Source organism: Oncorhynchus keta, unplaced genomic scaffold (assembly GCF_023373465.1).
Source record: "Oncorhynchus keta strain PuntledgeMale-10-30-2019 unplaced genomic scaffold, Oket_V2 Un_contig_5352_pilon_pilon, whole genome shotgun sequence".
In the NCBI taxonomy this organism is placed as follows: Eukaryota; Metazoa; Chordata; class Actinopteri; order Salmoniformes; family Salmonidae; genus Oncorhynchus; species Oncorhynchus keta.
The window spans coordinates 83,449-103,650 of record NW_026288245.1 but is presented as its reverse complement, the minus strand read 5'-3'; the positions used below and the strand labels follow the sequence as shown (position 1 = coordinate 103,650).

General features: G+C 43.4%; 1 protein-coding gene across 1 annotated transcript; it reads left to right on the top strand.

The window, feature by feature from the left end:
* Nucleotides 1-79: 79 nt before the first annotated feature.
* LOC127925233 (semaphorin-4F-like) lies at nucleotides 80-19,445 on the top strand. Its single transcript, XM_052510109.1, has 15 exons — nucleotides 80-212; nucleotides 290-492; nucleotides 1,517-1,650; nucleotides 1,909-1,968; nucleotides 3,949-4,047; nucleotides 6,161-6,272; nucleotides 7,429-7,539; nucleotides 14,629-14,768; nucleotides 14,905-15,086; nucleotides 15,817-15,961; nucleotides 16,191-16,395; nucleotides 16,526-16,635; nucleotides 16,753-16,895; nucleotides 17,087-17,142; nucleotides 17,984-19,445. Exons 2-15 carry the CDS (start codon nucleotides 390-392, stop codon nucleotides 18,520-18,522), a joined length of 2,139 nt encoding a protein of 712 aa, XP_052366069.1. The 5' UTR covers nucleotides 80-212; nucleotides 290-389; the 3' UTR covers nucleotides 18,523-19,445.
* The last annotated feature ends 757 nt before the right edge of the window (nucleotides 19,446-20,202 follow it).

Genomic DNA, 20,202 nt, shown 5'->3' with positions numbered 1-20,202 from the left:
GGGAATATGTGAACGTTAATAGGCCTACTACTGTATATTTTAGGCTTCTCTGTGGTTGTGGGCGTGTATTGACGTTTGATTTAGAGAGATTTGAACGCTTCCTGGTTTAACACGTTGTAATAGTTCTATTACATACTGTACTGTACCTCACCAGGAGGCTTAGTAGCCTATTATACCGTGTTAGAAATAGCACCAAATCGGACACCGAATAGGTAGGTGAGAATAAAAAAAAATACGCCGTATTTTGATACACTTGAACCGTACTTTTTTGTTTTCTTGGTTTCTGTAGGCGCTTCGTTCCCCCCTGTCCTCCACTTTTGACAGAACGCCCCGAGCGCACTTTTAATGATGCGTAACTGACGCGCGGTCATCAACCGACATTCTTCCTGATGTCACTTCTCAACATGCGGACCACCTGTTTTATGGCCGTGATCTTGTGGCTCACAACTGGTTCATCTCGTTGTCAAACACCAATTCCCAATGTTCACGGAGGTGAGTACAGTACAGTTGGACAAACGGCCTCTCTCTCGCTCTACATACAAAATGTATAGCAATAAAATGTATAGCAATTCCTAATGGATACGGTAACGTTATGGAGGCAACAATCTAATTAGTCATAGCAATGCAAATTATGTTGCCTAGCAAACAAGTAGATTTGTAAGAAGTCTATTATCAGCACCCAGTGTGGTTTTGGTAGCGTAATTTATTAATCTGGGAGTGGAGAGGTTAATTACTTAATTCAACATTTAACCAGATGGGAAGGATGGAGGCATAAAATGACTGAAGACAGGCGTGTCATTTCACTGCTGTTTTCACTAAGTACCTGGAATAATGCAGAGTGAGTATAGACTGGGGTTACAGTGTTATCCTAGTTTTGCCTGCTTTCATGGATAGATAGGCCTAGGCTATAGGTCTTAGATTGTAATACAGAGAATGTGGAGGATTAAGATGCCCCACTCTTTGTGGTGTGTGTGTGTGTGTGTGTGTGTGTGTGTGTGTGTTAACACACAAATGCAACAAGGAGCAGTTTACCGGACACATATTGAGCCTATGTCACGGACTAAATAGCAAATGCAAAGGAGAGTTTAGCCCCACAATTGTCTACCTAAATCAGCATTGAGTGACTGGTGAGTAGGGGTTTATTTATTATGCTGATTCTGTTGCAAAACATTTCTTAAACGGAATGAAATGGGGATGGACCTAACTGAATTTGTCCAATAGAAACCATTTTTTGTTGTTTGTACTAATTATTGCACCCCAGCTCTGGGTAGCAGCCGACAAACCACAAGAGTATTTCTCAGTAGAGGAAGTGACACAATTACTGATGCTTAGAAATGGTTCTGTAAAAGTCCCTGTAAGTCAGTCTCATCCTTTGCACATTCACTCAAAGGTCAAAGGCAAATAAATGGGGCGGAGCAGGGGAGTCTATATATTACGGAGCCCTGGTCCAAAGTAGTGCACTGTAGGAAATAGCCATTTGGGGCACATCCCTAATGTTATGTCATGTCCTCCTCAGGGTTAGGTGCAGTTCTGGGGGTGTCCAACGCCAGCGTCCTCCTGCAAGACCCCAGCTCTGAGACACTCTACCTGGGAGCCAGAGGCTCCATTCTGGCACTGCACACCTCCAACCTCACCTGGAAACACCCATCAGTGAGAGAGAAAGGGAGGGAGAGACAGAGATGGGGGAGGACAAGGACATAAGAGGACGGAGGGAGGGACAGGGAGATAAGAGAGCGGAGCAAACACACTATGCCAGACATTGATTAAACCTAGTCCTGGACAACTTTCTCAATAGAGATTCTCTACTGACACTGCTTTTTAGTCCAGTACTGGGCTCAACCTGATGTTTAACTGTGGGATGTAACTGTATGCGTTTGTGTGTTCTCTCTTTGACTTCCGTCTCTGCAGATTAAGTGGGAGGCAACAGAAGAGGAGAGGAAGTCCTGTATGGGTAAAGGCAAGAGAGTGGTGAGCAACGTGGGGTGCTCTTGATCTGTGTTTGAAGTGGCAAGAAAACTGTGTGTCTGTGTGTCTGTGTGCTGCTCTGTAGTGTATGTACGTGGTTAAAGGTGTCGGTGAGATGCCATGCTTCACACCCATCACCTTTGCCTTTTGTCATACTCACCTATGGCATGATGTATGATACCGTTACCATAACGATTGCTTTACTGACTCTTCAGCTTCCTGTCAACACATCACATCCTGTATGTTTGGCTTTCAGATGACTTTTCACTTTGTATCTGGTCATCTTCAAAGACTGATAAACAGAAGCATGACTTACCTTAAATAGTCCGGGAGTTAGAGTTCTTCACTACCGTTTATTCAATGGGAGTAATATGAAAACCAACCTTGGCCTGTACACATTGTGTTCCTGGCACCTAAGTTGAGAAACCCTGCATTGTACTTCTGATTATAACCATATTTTATTGATCTGTTTAGAGCTAGGTTCTCCTGATCTAGGATCATGCTATCTACCCCAAATCCTAACCTTAGCCATTATGGTAAGGAATGTAAACTGACCTGAGATCTGTGTCTAGAGGCAACTTTATCCTGCTCTGTTATGGCCCTGTTGTAAGAAGGAGTTGCCAAATGCGCTTCAGCCTAGCTTAAACTAAAGGCAATCAGGGACTTGAAAATCCCCAAAATATTCCTTATCCCAGGGCACTTGAACTGTTTCCGCATATCATATCAAATCAAAATGATTTATATAGCCCTTCTTACATCAGCTGATATCTCAAAGTGCTGTACAGAAACCCAGCCTAAAACCCCAAACAACAAGCAATGCAGGTGTAGAAGCACAGTGGCTAGGAAAACTCCCTAGAAAGGCCAAAACCAAGGATGAAACCGAGAGAGGCTATGAGGGGTGGTCAGTCCTCTTCTGGCTGTGCCGGGTGGAGATTATAACAGAACATGGCCAAGATGTTCAAATGTTCATAAATGACCAGCATGGTCAAATAATAATAATCACAGTAGTTGTCGAGGGTGCAGCAAGTCAGCACATCAGGAGTTAATGTCAGTTGGCTTTTCATAGCCGATCATTAAGAGTATCTCTACCACTCCTGCTGTCTCTAGAGAGTTGAAAACAGCAGGTCTGGGACAGGTAGCACGTCCAGTGAACAGGTCAGGGTTCCATAGCCGCAAGCAGAACAGTTGAAACTGGAGCAGCAGCACGGCCAGGTGGACTGGGGACAGCAAGGAGTCATCATGCCAGTTAGTCCTGAGGCATGGTCCGAGGGCTCAGGTCCTCCGAGAGAAAGAAAGAAAGAGAGAATTAGAGAGAGCATACTTAAATTCACACAGGACACCGGATAAGACAGGAGAAGTACTCCAGATATAACAGACTGACCCTAGCCCCCCGACACATAAACTACTGCAGCATAAATACTGGAGGCTGAGACAGGAGGGGTCAGGAGACACTGTGGCCCCATCCGATGATACCCCCGGACAGGGCCAAACAGGCAGGATATAACCTCACCCACTTTGCCAAAGCACAGCTCCCACACCACTAGAGGAATATCTTCAACCACCAATTTACCATCCTGAGACAAGGCTGAGTATAGCCCACAAAGATCTCCGCCACGGCACAACCCAAGGGGGGACGCCAACCCAGACAGGATGACCACAACAGTGACTCAACCCACTCAAGTGATGCACCCCTCCTAGGGACGGCATGGAAGAGCACCAGTAAGTCAGTGACTCAGGCTCTGTAATAGGATTTGAGGCAGAGAATCCCAGTGGAGAGAGGGGAACCGACCAGCCAGAGACAGCAAGGGTGGTTCTTTGCTCCATAGATCGTAAAGAATTAGAGATACAAACAGGCTTCTGTTTTCCCCCTCAGCTAATCTTAAATGGCACCCTAGTCCCCTATTCAGTGCACCACTTTTGACCTGGGCCTATAGGGGAGAATAGGATGCTGTTTGAGACATGTTTCTTTGTCTCCCTCTACAGGATGACTGTTATAACTACATCTGTCTGCTGGAGGTTCTGAAGGATGGAAGGATCTACGTCTGTGGCTCCTACGCCTACAATCCCAAGTGTGCTTTCATAGTCAGTCACGTTCTCTCTCCTCTGACTCTTCTCATACTCTACACCTATATTATCATTATTATTATTATACTCTACACCTATATTATTATTATTATTATCATTATTATTATTATACTCTACACCTATATTATCATTGTTATTATGATACTCTACACCTATATTATTATTATTGGTATTATTATTATTATTATTATTATACTCTACACCTATATTATTATTATACTCTACACCTATATTATTATTATACTCTACACCTATATTATTATTATTATACTCAACACCTATATTATCATTATTATTATTATACTCTACACCTATATTTTCATTATTATTATTATACTCTACACCTATATTATTATTATTGGTATTATTATTATTATTATTATACTCTACACCTATAATATTATTATTATTATACTCTACACCTATATTATTATTATTATTATGATACTCTACACCTATATTATTATTATTATACTCTACACCTATATTTTCATTATTATTATGATACTCTACACCTATATAATTATTATTGGTATTATTATTATTATTATTATACTCTACACCTATAATATTATTATTATACTCTACACCTATATTATTATTATTATACTCAACATCTATATAATTATTATTATTATTATACTCTACACCTATATTATTATTATACTCTACATCTATATTATTATTATGATACTCTACACCTATATTATTATTATACTCTACATCTATATTATTATTATGATACTCTACACCTATATTATTATTATACTCTACATCTATATTATTATTATTATACCCTACACCTATATTATTATTATACTCTACATCTATATAATTATTATTATACCCTACACCTATATTATTATTATACTCTACATCTATATTATTATTATACTCTACACCTATATTTTCATTATTATTATGATACTCTACACCTATATTATTATTATTATACTCTACACCTATATTATTATTATGATACTCTAAACCTATATTATTATTATACTCTACACATATAATATTATTATTATTATACTCTACACCTATATTATTATTATACTCTACACATAGAATATTAGTATTATTATACTCTACACCTATATTATTATTATTATTATACTCTACACATACAATAATATTATTATTATACTCTACACATACAATAATATTATTATTATACTCTACACCTATATTATTATTATTATACTCTACACATATAATATTATTATTATACTCTACACCTATATTCGTATTATGATACTCTACACCTATAGTATTATTATTATACTCTACACATATAATATTATTATGATACTCTACACCTATACTATTATGATACTCTACACCTATATTATTGTTATTATACTCTACACCTATATTATTATTATTATACTCTACACCTATATTATTATTATACTCTACACCTATATTATTATTATTATACTCTACACCTATATTATTATTATACTCTACACCTATATTATTATTATACTCTACACCTATATTATTATGATACTCTACACCTATATTATTATGATAATTATACTCTACACCTATATTATTATTATTATTATTATACTCAACACCTATAATATTATTATTATTATTATACTCTACAACTATATTATCATTATTATTATTATACTCTACACCTATAATATTATTATTATTATTATTATACTCTACAACTATATTATCATTATTATTATTATACTCTACACCTATAATATTATTATTATTATGATACTCTACACCTATAATATTATTATTATACTCTACACCTATAATATTATTATGATACACCTGCTAGATGCTCTTTAACTGTTGTGGTGAAACACATGTTATTCATTCAGTTCATGTATTTAGTTGACAGGCTTACACACATGATGTTCACGTCACAGGAGGTGGGACCTTAAATGGGGAGACGAGGCTCGTGGTAATGGCTGGAGCGGAATCAGTGGAACCATATCAAATACATCAAACATATGGTTTCCATGTGTTTGATGCCGTTCCATTGTCTCTGTTCCAACCATTATTATGACCCGTCCTCCCCTCAGCAGCCTCCACTGGTCCACATACACTACTGAATATAGACTGTGTGTGTGTTCAGGACCCAGTGACGTTTGTCCTAGTGAAGGAAGGTGGTGACAAAGTGAAGATGGAGAATGGGAAGGGGAAATGTCCTTATGATCCCAGACAACCTCACACGGCTGTTACTGCAGGTTAGACACACACTGCTGTTACTGCACGTTAGACACACACTGCTGTTACTGTAGGTTAGACACACACGGCTGTTACTGTAGGTTAGACACACACTGCTGTTACTGTAGGTTAGACACACACTGCTGTTACTGCAGGTTAGACACACACACTGCTGTTACTGTAGGTTAGACACACACACTGCTGTTACTGTAGGTTAGACACACACACTGCTGTTACTGTAGGTTAGACACACACTGCTGTTACTGCACGTTAGACACACACACTGCTGTTACTACAGGTTAGACACACACTGCTGTTACTGTAGGTTAGACACACACACTGCTGTTACTACAGGTTAGACACACACTGCTGTTACTGTAGGTTAGACACACACTGCTGTTACTGTAGGTTAGACACACACTGATGTTACTGTAGGTTAGACACACACACTGATGTTACTGTAGGTTAGACACACACTGCTGTTACTGTAGGTTAGACACACACTGCTGTTACTGTAGGTTAGACACACACTGCTGTTACTGTAGGTTAGACACACACTGCTGTTACTGTAGGTTAGACACATACTGCTGTTACTGCAGGTTAGACACACACACTGCTGTTACTGTAGGTTAGACACACACACTGCTGTTACTGTAGGTTAGACACACACTGCTGTTACTGTAGGTTAGACACACACACTGCTGTTACTGCAGGTTAGACACACACACTGCTGTTACTGCAGGTTAGACACACACACTGCTGTTACTGCAGGTTAGACACACACACTGCTGTTACTGTAGGTTAGACACATACTGCTGTTACTGCAGGTTAGACACACACACTGCTGTTACTGCAGGTTAGACACACACACTGCTGTTACTGTAGGTTAGACACACACTGCTGTTACTGTAGGTTAGACACACACTCTGCTGTTACTGTAGGTTAGACACACACACTGCAGTTACTGTAGGTTAGACACACACACTGCTGTTACTGTAGGTTAGACACACACTGCTGTTACTGTAGGTTAGACACACACTCTGCTGTTACTGTAGGTTAGACACACACTCTGCAGTTACTGTAGGTTAGACACACACTCTGCTGTTACTGTAGGTTAGACACTCACACTCACAAACACGCTCACACTATCACATCCTGTCTATGTGTGTACTGTAGATGGAGTGCTGTACACCGCCTCCCCTTCTAACTTCCTGGGCACGATGTTTGACATCACCAGGGCAACAGGTCAAGAGGTGCACGTGCATCAGTCCATCAACTGGCTCAGTGGTGAGACCCATCTGTCAATCACACACACTCCAAATGCATGTTGGGAAAGATGATAAAATACTTCTACTGTCCAAACTTCTGCAACACCAAACAACAACAGAATGTGTCCAATGAAGAGTTTAACCCATACGTAAAATGTATGCACACATGACTGTAAGTCGCTTTGGATAAAAGCGTCAGCTAAATGACATATATTATTATTATATTATATATTAGGATGTGGTTTAGCAGTGTAGTGTTACTTACATAATGAGTTCTCTTTGATGATGGTCTATGTCTATAACCATCCACGTGTTTTATGCCAGTAAAGTCATACGGTATAAAATAAACATCACCACAGCTCTGATGGAAACAGGATGTTTTGGTACAGTTTTATAAATGCCAACAGATAACTTGTCCGTTGGACATGGTGGGATCTTTTGTGGCGGTAGAATGAAGGATGTGAGAAGTGGAGATGGAAACGTCTTTATATGCTCGTATTGATGTAACAACCATCATATGGAAGTAAACTGGGAGTCATGTGATGACATGTTGTGTGGTACTCCCACTACGACTCAGGAAGTCATGCAGTTTATTAGACTACAGATGACATGTTGTGTGGTCCTCCCACTACGACTCAGGAAGTCATGCAGTTTATTAGACTACAGATGACATGTTGTGTTGTCCTCCCACTACGACTCAGGAAGTCATGCAGTTTATTAGGCTACAGATGACATGTTGTGTTGTCCTCCCACTACGACTCAGGAAGTCATGCAGGGAAGTCATGCAGTTTATTAGGCTACAGATGACATGTTGTGTGGTACTCCCACTACGACTCAGGAAGTCATGCAGTTTATTAGGCTACAGATGACATGTTGTGTGGTACTCCCACTACGACTCAGGAAGTCATGCAGTTTATTAGGCTACAGATGACATGTTGTGTGGTACTCCCACTACGACTCAGGAAGTCATGCAGTTTATTAGGCTACAGATGACATGTTGTGTTGTCCTCCCACTACGACTCAGGAAGTCATGCAGTTTATTAGACTACAGATGACATGTTGTGTTGTCCTCCCACTACGACTCAGGAAGTCATGCAGTTTATTAGACTACAGATGACATGTTGTGTTGTCCTCCCACTACGACTCAGGAAGTCATGCAGTTTATTAGACTACAGATGACATGTTGTGTTGTCCTCCCACTACGACTCAGGAAGTCATGCAGTTTATTAGACTACAGATGACATGTTGTGTTGTCCTCCCACTACGACTCAGGAAGTCATGCAGTTTATTAGACTACAGATGACATGTTGTGTGGTACTCCCACTACGACTCAGGAAGTCATGCAGTTTATTAGGCTACAGATGACATGTTGTGTGGTACTCCCACTACGACTCAGGAAGTCATGCAGTTTATTAGACTACAGATGACATGTTGTGTTGTCCTCCCACTACGACTCAGGAAGTCATGCAGTTTATTAGACTACAGATGACATGTTGTGTGGTACTCCCACTACGACTCAGGAAGTCATGCAGTTTATTAGACTACAGATGACATGTTGTGTTGTCCTCCCACTATGACTCAGGAAGTCATGCAGTTTATTAGACTACAGATGACATGTTGTGTTGTCCTCCCACTACGACTCAGGAAGTCATGCAGTTTATTAGACTACAGATGACATGTTGTGTGGTACTCCCACTACGACTCAGGAAGTCATGCAGTTTATTAGACTACAGATGACATGTTGTGTGGTACTCCCACTACGACTCAGGAAGTCATGCAGTTTATTAGACTACAGATGACATGTTGTGTTGTCCTCCCACTACGACTCAGGAAGTCATGCAGTTTATTAGACTACAGATGACATGTTGTGTGGTACTCCCACTACGACTCAGGAAGTCATGCAGTTTATTAGGCTACAGATGACATGTTGTGTTGTCCTCCCACTACGACTCAGGAAGTCATGCAGTTTATTAGACTACAGATGACATGTTGTGTGGTACTCCCACTACGACTCAGGAAGTCATGCAGTTTATTAGGCTACAGATGACATGTTGTGTTGTCCTCCCACTACGACTCAGGAAGTCATGCAGTTTATTAGACTACAGATGACATGTTGTGTTGTCCTCCCACTACGACTCAGGAAGTCATGCAGTTTATTAGGCTACAGATGACATGTTGTGTTGTCCTCCCACTACGACTCAGGAAGTCATGCAGTTTATTAGACTACAGATGACATGTTGTGTGGTACTCCCACTACGACTCAGGAAGTCATGCAGTTTATTAGGCTACAGATGACATGTTGTGTTGTCCTCCCACTACGACTCAGGAAGTCATGCAGTTTATTAGGCTACAGATGACATGTTGTGTTGTCCTCCCACTACGACTCAGGAAGTCATGCAGTTTATTAGACTACAGATGACATGTTGTGTGGTACTCCCACTACGACTCAGGAAGTCATGCAGTTTATTAGGCTACAGATGACATGTTGTGTTGTCCTCCCACTACGACTCAGGAAGTCATGCAGTTTATTAGACTACAGATGACATGTTGTGTGGTACTCCCACTACGACTCAGGAAGTCATACAGTTTATTAGACTACAGATGACATGTTGTGTTGTCCTCCCACTACGACTCAGGAAGTCATGCAGTTTATTAGGCTACAGATGACATGTTGTGTTGTCCTCCCACTACGACTCAGGAAGTCATGCAGTTTATTAGGCTACAGATGACATGTTGTGTTGTCCTCCCACTACGACTCAGGAAGTCATGCAGTTTATTAGGCTACAGATGACATGTTGTGTTGTCCTCCCACTACGACTCAGGAAGTCATGCAGTTTATTAGACTACAGATGACATGTTGTGTTGTCCTCCCACTACGACTCAGGAAGTCATGCAGTTTATTAGGCTACAGATGACATGTTGTGTTGTCCTCCCACTACGACTCAGGAAGTCATGCAGTTTATTAGGCTACAGATGACATGTTGTGTTGTCCTCCCACTACGACTCAGGAAGTCATGCAGTTTATTAGACTACAGATGACATGTTGTGTGGTACTCCCACTACGACTCAGGAAGTCATGCAGTTTATTAGGCTACAGATGACATGTTGTGTGGTACTCCCACTACGACTCAGGAAGTCATGCAGTTTATTAGACTACAGATGACATGTTGTGTGGTACTCCCACTACGACTCAGGAAGTCATGCAGTTTATTAGACTACAGATGACATGTTGTGTTGTCCTCCCACTACGACTCAGGAAGTCATGCAGTTTATTAGACTACAGATGACATGTTGTGTGGTACTCCCACTACGACTCAGGAAGTCATACAGTTTATTAGACTACAGATGACATGTTGTGTTGTCCTCCCACTACGACTCAGGAAGTCATACAGTTTATTAGACTACAGATGACATGTTGTGTTGTCCTCCCACTACGACTCAGGAAGTCATACAGTTTATTAGACTACAGATGACATGTTGTGTTGTCCTCCCACTACGACTCAGGAAGTCATACAGTTTATTAGACTACAGATGACATGTTGTGTGGTACTCCCACTACGACTCAGGAAGTCATACAGTTTATTAGACTACAGATGACATGTTGTGTTGTCCTCCCACTACGACTCAGGAAGTCATACAGTTTATTAGACTACAGATGACATGTTGTGTGGTACTCCCACTACGACTCAGGAAGTCATACAGTTTATTAGACTACAGATGACATGTTGTGTTGTCCTCCCACTACGACTCAGGAAGTCATGCAGTTTATTAGACTACAGATGACATGTTGTGTGGTACTCCCACTACGACTCAGGAAGTCATGCAGTTTATTAGACTACAGATGACATGTTGTGTTGTCCTCCCACTACGACTCAGGAAGTCATGCAGTTTATTAGGCTACAGATGACATGTTGTGTGGTACTCCCACTACGACTCAGGAAGTCATGCAGTTTATTAGACTACAGATGACATGTTGTGTTGTCCTCCCACTACGACTCAGGAAGTCATGCAGTTTATTAGGCTACAGATGACATGTTGTGTGGTACTCCCACTACGACTCAGGAAGTCATGCAGTTTATTAGACTACAGATGACATGTTGTGTTGTCCTCCCACTACGACTCAGGAAGTCATGCAGTTTATTAGACTACAGATGACATGTTGTGTTGTCCTCCCACTACGACTCAGGAAGTCATGCAGTTTATTAGACTACAGATGACATGTTGTGTTGTACTCCCACTACGACTCAGGAAGTCATGCAGTTTATTAGGCTACAGATGACATGTTGTGTTGTCCTCCCACTACGACTCAGGAAGTCATGCAGTTTATTAGACTACAGATGACATGTTGTGTGGTACTCCCACTACGACTCAGGAAGTCATGCAGTTTATTAGGCTACAGATGACATGTTGTGTTGTCCTCCCACTACGACTCAGGAAGTCATGCAGTTTATTAGACTACAGATGACATGTTGTGTGGTACTCCCACTACGACTCAGGAAGTCATGCAGTTTATTAGGCTACAGATGACATGTTGTGTTGTCCTCCCACTACGACTCAGGAAGTCATGCAGTTTATTAGACTACAGATGACATGTTGTGTGGTACACCCACTACGACTCAGGAAGTCATACAGTTTATTAGACTACAGATGACATGTTGTGTTGTCCTCCCACTACGACTCAGGAAGTCATGCAGTTTATTAGGCTACAGATGACATGTTGTGTTGTCCTCCCACTACGACTCAGGAAGTCATGCAGTTTATTAGGCTACAGATGACATGTTGTGTTGTCCTCCCACTACGACTCAGGAAGTCATGCAGTTTATTAGGCTACAGATGACATGTTGTGTTGTCCTCCCACTACGACTCAGGAAGTCATGCAGTTTATTAGGCTACAGATGACATGTTGTGTTGTCCTCCCACTACGACTCAGGAAGTCATGCAGTTTATTAGACTACAGATGACATGTTGTGTGGTACTCCCACTACGACTCAGGAAGTCATGCAGTTTATTAGGCTACAGATGACATGTTGTGTGGTACTCCCACTACGACTCAGGAAGTCATGCAGTTTATTAGACTACAGATGACATGTTGTGTGGTACTCCCACTACGACTCAGGAAGTCATGCAGTTTATTAGACTACAGATGACATGTTGTGTTGTCCTCCCACTACGACTCAGGAAGTCATGCAGTTTATTAGACTACAGATGACATGTTGTGTGGTACTCCCACTACGACTCAGGAAGTCATACAGTTTATTAGACTACAGATGACATGTTGTGTTGTCCTCCCACTACGACTCAGGAAGTCATACAGTTTATTAGACTACAGATGACATGTTGTGTTGTCCTCCCACTACGACTCAGGAAGTCATACAGTTTATTAGACTACAGATGACATGTTGTGTTGTCCTCCCACTACGACTCAGGAAGTCATGCAGTTTATTAGACTACAGATGACATGTTGTGTTGTCCTCCCACTACGACTCAGGAAGTCATGCAGTTTATTAGACTACAGATGACATGTTGTGTTGTACTCCCACTACGACTCAGGAAGTCATGCAGTTTATTAGGCTACAGATGACATGTTGTGTTGTACTCCCACTACGACTCAGGAAGTCATGCAGTTTATTAGACTACAGATGACATGTTGTGTGGTACTCCCACTACGACTCAGGAAGTCATGCAGTTTATTAGACTACAGATGAAATAACTGAAAGTGAAAGGTGATTTTGACGCTCCTATCCAATAAATATCGAGAGTCTTATTCTGGTGATGATCGATGCTTGACTGCAGTTTGACAAATACAAATATTCTTGCTCTTATTGATAGTATTCTCATCATGTAGACTAGCCTTCCCACACTGTATCTGTGAGCTGTTGGCTAGAGCGCTCGTGCCAAGACCAGAATATGCACATTTGCTATTTAACCGAACCTGGGATATAACTATCGGTACAGTTGAAAATGGAAACACATTGAACTTTACATTTTTATTCTGTACATGAAAACTTAAGCCAAAAATAATGTTTTGTGTGTCTACGTCATCACACATTGATTTTTATCCGTAAAAAGACAGTTTAGTGGAAACACCACTGATGAGAAAATGTGCAAGTTTGTCTGGGGCTACAAGGAAAATGTGCATGTTTGTCTGGGGCTACAAGGAAAATGTGCATGTTTGTCTGGGGCTACAAGGAAAATGTGCATGTTTGTCTGGGGCTATGTGCATGTTTGTCTGGGGCTAAAGGAAAATGTGCATGTTTGTCTGGGGCTACAAGGAAAATGTGCATGTTTGTCTGGGGCTACAAGGAAAATGTGCATGTTTGTCTGGGGCTACAAGGAAAATGTGCATGTTTGTCTGGGGCTACAAGGAAAATGTGCATGTTTGTCTGGGGCTACAAGGAAAATGTGCATGTTTGTCTGGGGCTACAAGGAAAATGTGCATGTTTGTCTGGGGCTACAAGGAAAATGTGCATGTTTGTCTGGGGCTACAAGGAAAATGTGCATGTTTGTCTGGGGCTACAAGGAAAATGTGCATGTTTGTCTGGGGCTACAAGGAAAATGTGCATGTTTGTCATGTTTGGGCTACAAGGAAAATGTGCATGTTTGTCTGGGGCTACAAGGAAAATGTGCATGTTTGTCTGGGGCTACAAGGAAAATGTGCATGTTTGTCTGGGGCTACAAGGAAAATGTGCATGTTTGTCTGGGGCTACAAGGAAAATGTGCATGTTTGTCTGGGGCTACAAGGAAAATGTGCATGTTTGTCTGGGAAAATGTGCATGTTTGTCTGGGGCTACAAGGAAAATGTGCATGTTTGTCTGGGGCTACAAGGAAAATGTGCATGTTTGTCTGGGGCTACAAGGAAAATGTGTTTGTCTGGGGCTATGTTTGTCTGGGGCTACAAGGAAAATGTGCATGTTTGTCTGGGGCTACAAGGAAAATGTGCATGTTTGTCTGGGGCTACAAGGAAAATGGGCATGTTTGTCTGAGGCTACAAGGAAAATGTGCATGTTTGTCTGGGGCTACAAGGAAAACCGTCGGGGCTGTTGAGGACTGGAGCTGGGAAGCACGACATACAATATGTCATTAATATGTCATTCTCTGATGAGTCCAGATCCAGAGTTTGTGAGTTCGGCCCTGGTCAGGGAGAGTCCTGGAGATGATGATAAAATCTACTTCTTCTTCATGGAGAACGCCTTAGAGTACGACCTTTACACCAAGGTCAGGGTCACACGGTTGGCCAGAGTCTGCAAGGTGAGATACATCTCTCTCTGTCTGTCTGTCTCTCTTTCTCTCTTTCTCCCTCTATTTTGCTCATGTGTGCTTTGACTCGTGCTCTCTCTCCATCCTTCTCATCCCCCTCTCCCCCATCCCTTTCCCTATCTGCCAGGGAGACGTGGGGGGCTCTAAGACCCTGCAGAAGCGCTGGACCAGTTTCCTGAAGGCTCAGCTGGTGTGTCAGGACCGGGACAGTGGCCATCACTACACCGTCCTGACCCACGCCTACCCCCTGGAACACCGCCTGGGAGACCCCAGCAGCACACACTTCTACACCCTCTTCACCTCCCAGGGGTAAGGGGGTGGAGGGGGGAGAGAGGGAGGGAGGGGGGGTAGAGATGTGGAGAGAGGGAGGTAGAGGAGGAGTGGAGATGGGGAGAGAGGGAGGTAGAGGAGGAGTAGAGATGAGGAGAGAGGGAGGTAGAGGAGGAGTAGAGATGGGGAGAGAGGGAGGTAGAGGAGGAGTGGAGATGGGGAGAGAGGGAGGTAGAGGAGGAGTAGAGATGAGAAGAGAGGGAGGTAGAGGAGGAGTAGAGATGGGGAGAAAGGGAGGTAGAGGAGGAGTAGAGATGAGGAGAGAGGGAGGTAGAGGAGGAGTAGAGATAGAGAGAGAGGGAGGTAGAGGAGGAGTAGAGATGGGGAGAGAGGGAGGTAGAGGAGGGGTAGAGATGGGGAGAGAGAGAGGGAGGTAGAGGAGGAGTAGAGATGGGGAGAGAGAGAGGGAGGTAGAGGAGGAGTGGAGATGGGGAGAGAGGGAGGTAGAGGAGGGGTAGAGATGGGGAGAGAGGGAGGTAGAGGAGGGGTAGAGATGGGGAGAGAGGGAGGTAGAGGAGGAGTAGAGATGGGCAGAGATGGAGGTAGAGGAGGAGTAGAGATGGGAAATGGGGTGGAGAGTGAATGAGAGAGAGGACAGATTGTGAGGGAAAGAGAGAGGAGAATCACTAAAATATGAATATTATGTTACAGTGACTCATACAGACGGCATTACTGTAATGAACATGGTAATGTGTGTGTGTGTGTTTAGGAAAGGAGAGCGTGTGTCAGCAGTGTGTGTGTACAGCCTGACTGACATCACCAAGGTGTTTGCGACGGGAGGCTTCAGAGATATGAAGAGGAACTGTGTGAACAGTGGGAACTCTGAGTCTGTACCCGACCCCCGACCTGGACAGGTATTCACCAGACTCACTTGGGTTGTATTTATTAGGGCATGCAATGGAAAACATTTTAAAAACGTTTTGCAACGGATAGCGGAAGTTAGTGCTTCTTTGGAAAATGAGTGTTTTTTTGTTATTGGACGGATCCAGGTAGTCATTTTCCATTTCAGGGTTATTATCATATAGTGTCCTAGTATGTCCATCATCGTCATAACACGCTGAACTGTTCTCTGTGCCCCCTCAGTGTATCAACCATGTCCTGAGAGCCCAGGGTTACAACTCCTCCTTCGACATGCCCGACCGCGTGCTGCAGTTTGCCAAGGAACATCCTCTGTTGACGAACACTGTGGACGCAGCGCCCCTTCTGGTGAGGAGGGGAACCACATACACCAGGATCACAGCTACCAACATCTCCAACAGTGATGCTGCCCTACTACATCTGGGAACAGGTGAGAGAGAGAAACATCAAGTAATCAATAGACCAGGCAGTTCATTGACTATGCTGAACATATCAGAAAATATGCTCATTTTGTGGTTGATGATGTTCTGTGGTGTGAATTGATGTGTGTTTTCACACAGATCAGGGGGAGTTACACAGTGTGTCTATCGTTGGTCGTACTGCTACTCTGCTGCAGGAGATCCCTCTGACAACCTCAGTAGAGCCCATCAACAACATCCTCATACACCAGGTATCAGACACACACACACACACACACACACACACACACACACACACACACACACACACACACACACACACACACACACACAGACACAGACATCTTTAATTCTTTGCTCCCTCCCAGGGCAATGTGGTGGTGGGCTCCCCATCCTCTCTGTCCCGTGTGCCAGTAGAGGGGTGCAGGGTGTACTCCAGCTGTCAGGTGTGTGCCCGGGCAGCAGGACTAGGTTGTGTGTGGGACGTCAACACGAGAGGCTGTGTTGCGGAGTGAGTCTACATGGCATTCTCTTTGTGGGGGTTTGAGTCTCTTTCTCTCTTTCTCTCTCTTTCTCTCTCTCTCTCTCTCTCTCTCCCTCCTGCTGTTCAGAACATTGCTTTATCTTCCTTCCTTTCAAACTAGTTGTTTCACTGTCACCCTCACATCTCACCGTCTCTCGTTGTTCTTCCTCTGTTCTCAGCTCTCCAGTGCAGAGGGAGTCAGAGGACCCTTTGAAGGTGTGTGGCACTGGAGAGGGTGAGTACGAACACTATTCCACTATTAAACAGGTTGATTGGAATTATAGTGCTAGAGGCGCACTACAGACCCTTGTTTGATTCCAGGCTGTATCACAACCGGCTGTGATTGGGAGTCCCATAGGGCGGCGCACATTTGACCCAACATCGTCTGGTTTAGGGTCTGGCCGGGGTAGGCCGTTATTGTCAATAAGAATTTGTTTTTAAATAAAGGTTATATAATATAATTATATCAGTTATATTCCACTATTACCCATGCATAAGGTTCTTATATCACATCTAGTCCACTATTAAACATGCATAAGGTTATTATATCACATCTATTCCACTGTTAAACATGCATAAGGTTATTATCTCACATCTATTCCACTGTTAAACATGCATAAGGTTATTATCTCACATCTATTCCACTATTAAACATGCATAAGGTTATTATATCACATCTAGTCCACTATTAAACATGCATAAGGTTATTATATCACATCTAGTCCACTATTAAACATGCATAAGGTTATTATATCACATCTATTCCACTGTTAAACATGCATAAGGCCCTTATATAACATCTATTCCACTATTAAACATGCATAAGGTTATTATATCACATCTATTCCACTATTAAAATGCATAAGGTTATTATATCACATCTATTCCACTATTAAACACATCCACCAAATCTACAACATTTCCAAACAGAATTAGGACGATCTCTCGCTCTTCCTCTCATCTACTAACTCCCTCCCTCCTCTTGACCATACTTCCTATCTCTCCCTTTCTCTCTCTTTTACTCTCCATCCTTCCTTCTCACTCCTCCTCTCTCTCCCACCCCCTTCCCCTCTCAGGTCGTTGTTCCCCTGAGGTGAAGGAGCTGCGTGTGAAGAAGGGCCTGGTGGTCCTCCTCCCCTGTGACCACCCCCATCTCTCCCCTCTCCCCTGCATCTGGGAGCACCCCCAGGGCCGCCACACCCTGAAGCACCACTCCCACCTGGAGGTCACTGTCTCCGAATCCAGCCTGGGCCTCTACTCCTGCCGCTGCTCAGCCCAGGGTGATTATTCCTGGGGTAGCGAACCCTGCCTTACAGCCTCCTACCAGCTCACCATGGAGGACCTCAGTGTCGAAGGCAGGGTGGACCCGGGGCTGTCGAGATCACCGGTATGGGTATACATCTCCTGTGTCCTGCTGGGGGTGCTGGTTGGAGCTTTAGGAGCAACTGTGTTCCTGAAGAGGCTTTGCTGGAGAGCAGCCCAGCACACCCCATTAGAGGACAGAAATGGGGGTGGAGCCAATCAAGGACAGCAGGGGCGGGGCCCCACCTGTTATGAGAATAAGCTGGTGATGGGTGACATGTCGGTCGGCCAATTGGGAGAGGGCGTTTTGTGAAGAGATGTCCAGAATTGACTTAATTGAAGGGAGTGTTTTGCCAGGTACCGCTTAGAGACTGAGGCTTTCTTTCTTTCTGTGTCTCTTTCTGTCTCTCTGTGTGTGTCTCTTTCTCTGTGTCTCTCCCTCTGTGTCTCTCTGTGTCTCTGCTTCTGTGTCTCTGTCTCTGTGTCTCTCTCTGTGTCTCTCTCTGTCTCTCCCTCTGTGTCTCTCTGTGTCTCTGCTTCTGTGTCTCTGTCTCTCTCTCTGTGTCTCTCTGTGTCTCTCTCTCTCTCTGTGTCTCTCTCTGTGTCTCTCTGTCTCTGTGTCACTCTCTCTGTCTCTCTGTGTGTCTGTGTCTCTCTGTGTCTCTGTCTCTCTCTCTCTGTCTCTCTCTCTGTCTCTGTGTCTCTCTGTGTCTCTGTGTCGCTCTCTCTGTCTCTCTCGGTGTCTCTGTCTCTCTCGTTGTGTCTCTGTCTCTCTCTGTGTCTCTGTCTCTCGCTCTCTTTCTCTCTCTGTCTCTCTCTCTGTGTCTGTCTCTCTGTGTCTCTCTGTCTCTGTGTCTCTCTCTCTGTCTCTCTCTGTCTCTCTCTGTGTCTCTGTCTCTCTGTAACCAGGTTTCCATCCAACCTTTTTATTTGAGTAAAACATGTCACGGCAGGCCTGATGGAAACAGCACATTTTTGGGTAAACTCGTTTAGTGTTGGTAAAGTGAATTATGTGAGAAACGGTGGTGGAAACACCACCTTTATAGGCAGATATTGATATGATAACCATCATATCGTTGTGATGTCATGTTGTGTGGTCCTCACACTACTACTCAGGCAAGCATACAGTTTATTAGCCTACAGATGAAATAAGTAATGATGAACTTCACAGGGAGGTGATGAACTTGATGCTCCTTTCCAATAAATATCCAGGGTCCTATTCTGGTGACATGATGATTGATGCTTGGCTGCCGTTTGACAAATAAAACAAATCTTACTCTTATCAATAATATTGTCATGTAGACAAGCCTACCCCTCTGTATCTGCCAGCTGCTGGCTACAGCGTACATACAAGGACCAGAGTGGGCACGTGCTATTTATCGCAACACAGTTGAAAATGCGATGGAAGCCCGTCATCACCCACTGTCATCACCCACTGTCATCACCCACTGTCAGCACCCACTGTCAGCACCAACTGTCATCACCCACTGTCATCACCCACTGTCATCACCAACTGTCATCACCCACTGTCATCACCCACTGTCATCACCCACTGTCATCACCCACTGTCATCACCCACTGTCAGCACCAACTGTCATCACCCACTGTCATCACCCACTGTCAGCACCAACTGTCATCACCCACTGTCATCACCCACTGTCATCACCCACTGGCATCACCCACTGGCATCACCCACTGTCATCACCCACTGGCATCACCCACTGTCATCACCCACTGTCAGCACCCACTGTCATCACCCACTGTCATCACCCACTGTCATCACCCACTGGCATCACCCACTGGCATCACCCACTGGCATCACCCACTGTTTCCGCCAAGTCAGTTTGGGGGAAACTCGGCACTGGTGGGAAAATGTGCATATTTTCCTTATGGATATTTTACAAAATTCACATGAAAATCTGTCGCCAGTTGGATTGAAACCAAGCTAGTGACATCACAGGGTAGGATTAAAAGTGAAAAAGAGAGTGATTTC

What these genes read in the sequence shown, in the direction of transcription:
- LOC127925233 (XM_052510109.1), top strand. Translation starts at nt 390, where the DNA reads ATGTCACTTCTCAACATGCGGACCACCTGTTTTATGGCCGTGATCTTG. An exon ending in TCACACGGCTGTTACTGCAG is followed by an intron (nt 6,273 to 7,428) that starts GTTAGACACACA and finishes TGTGTACTGTAG; the next exon opens with ATGGAGTGCTGTACACCGCC. An exon ending in GTCCATCAACTGGCTCAGTG is followed by an intron (nt 7,540 to 14,628) that starts GTGAGACCCATC and finishes TGATGAGTCCAG; the next exon opens with ATCCAGAGTTTGTGAGTTCG.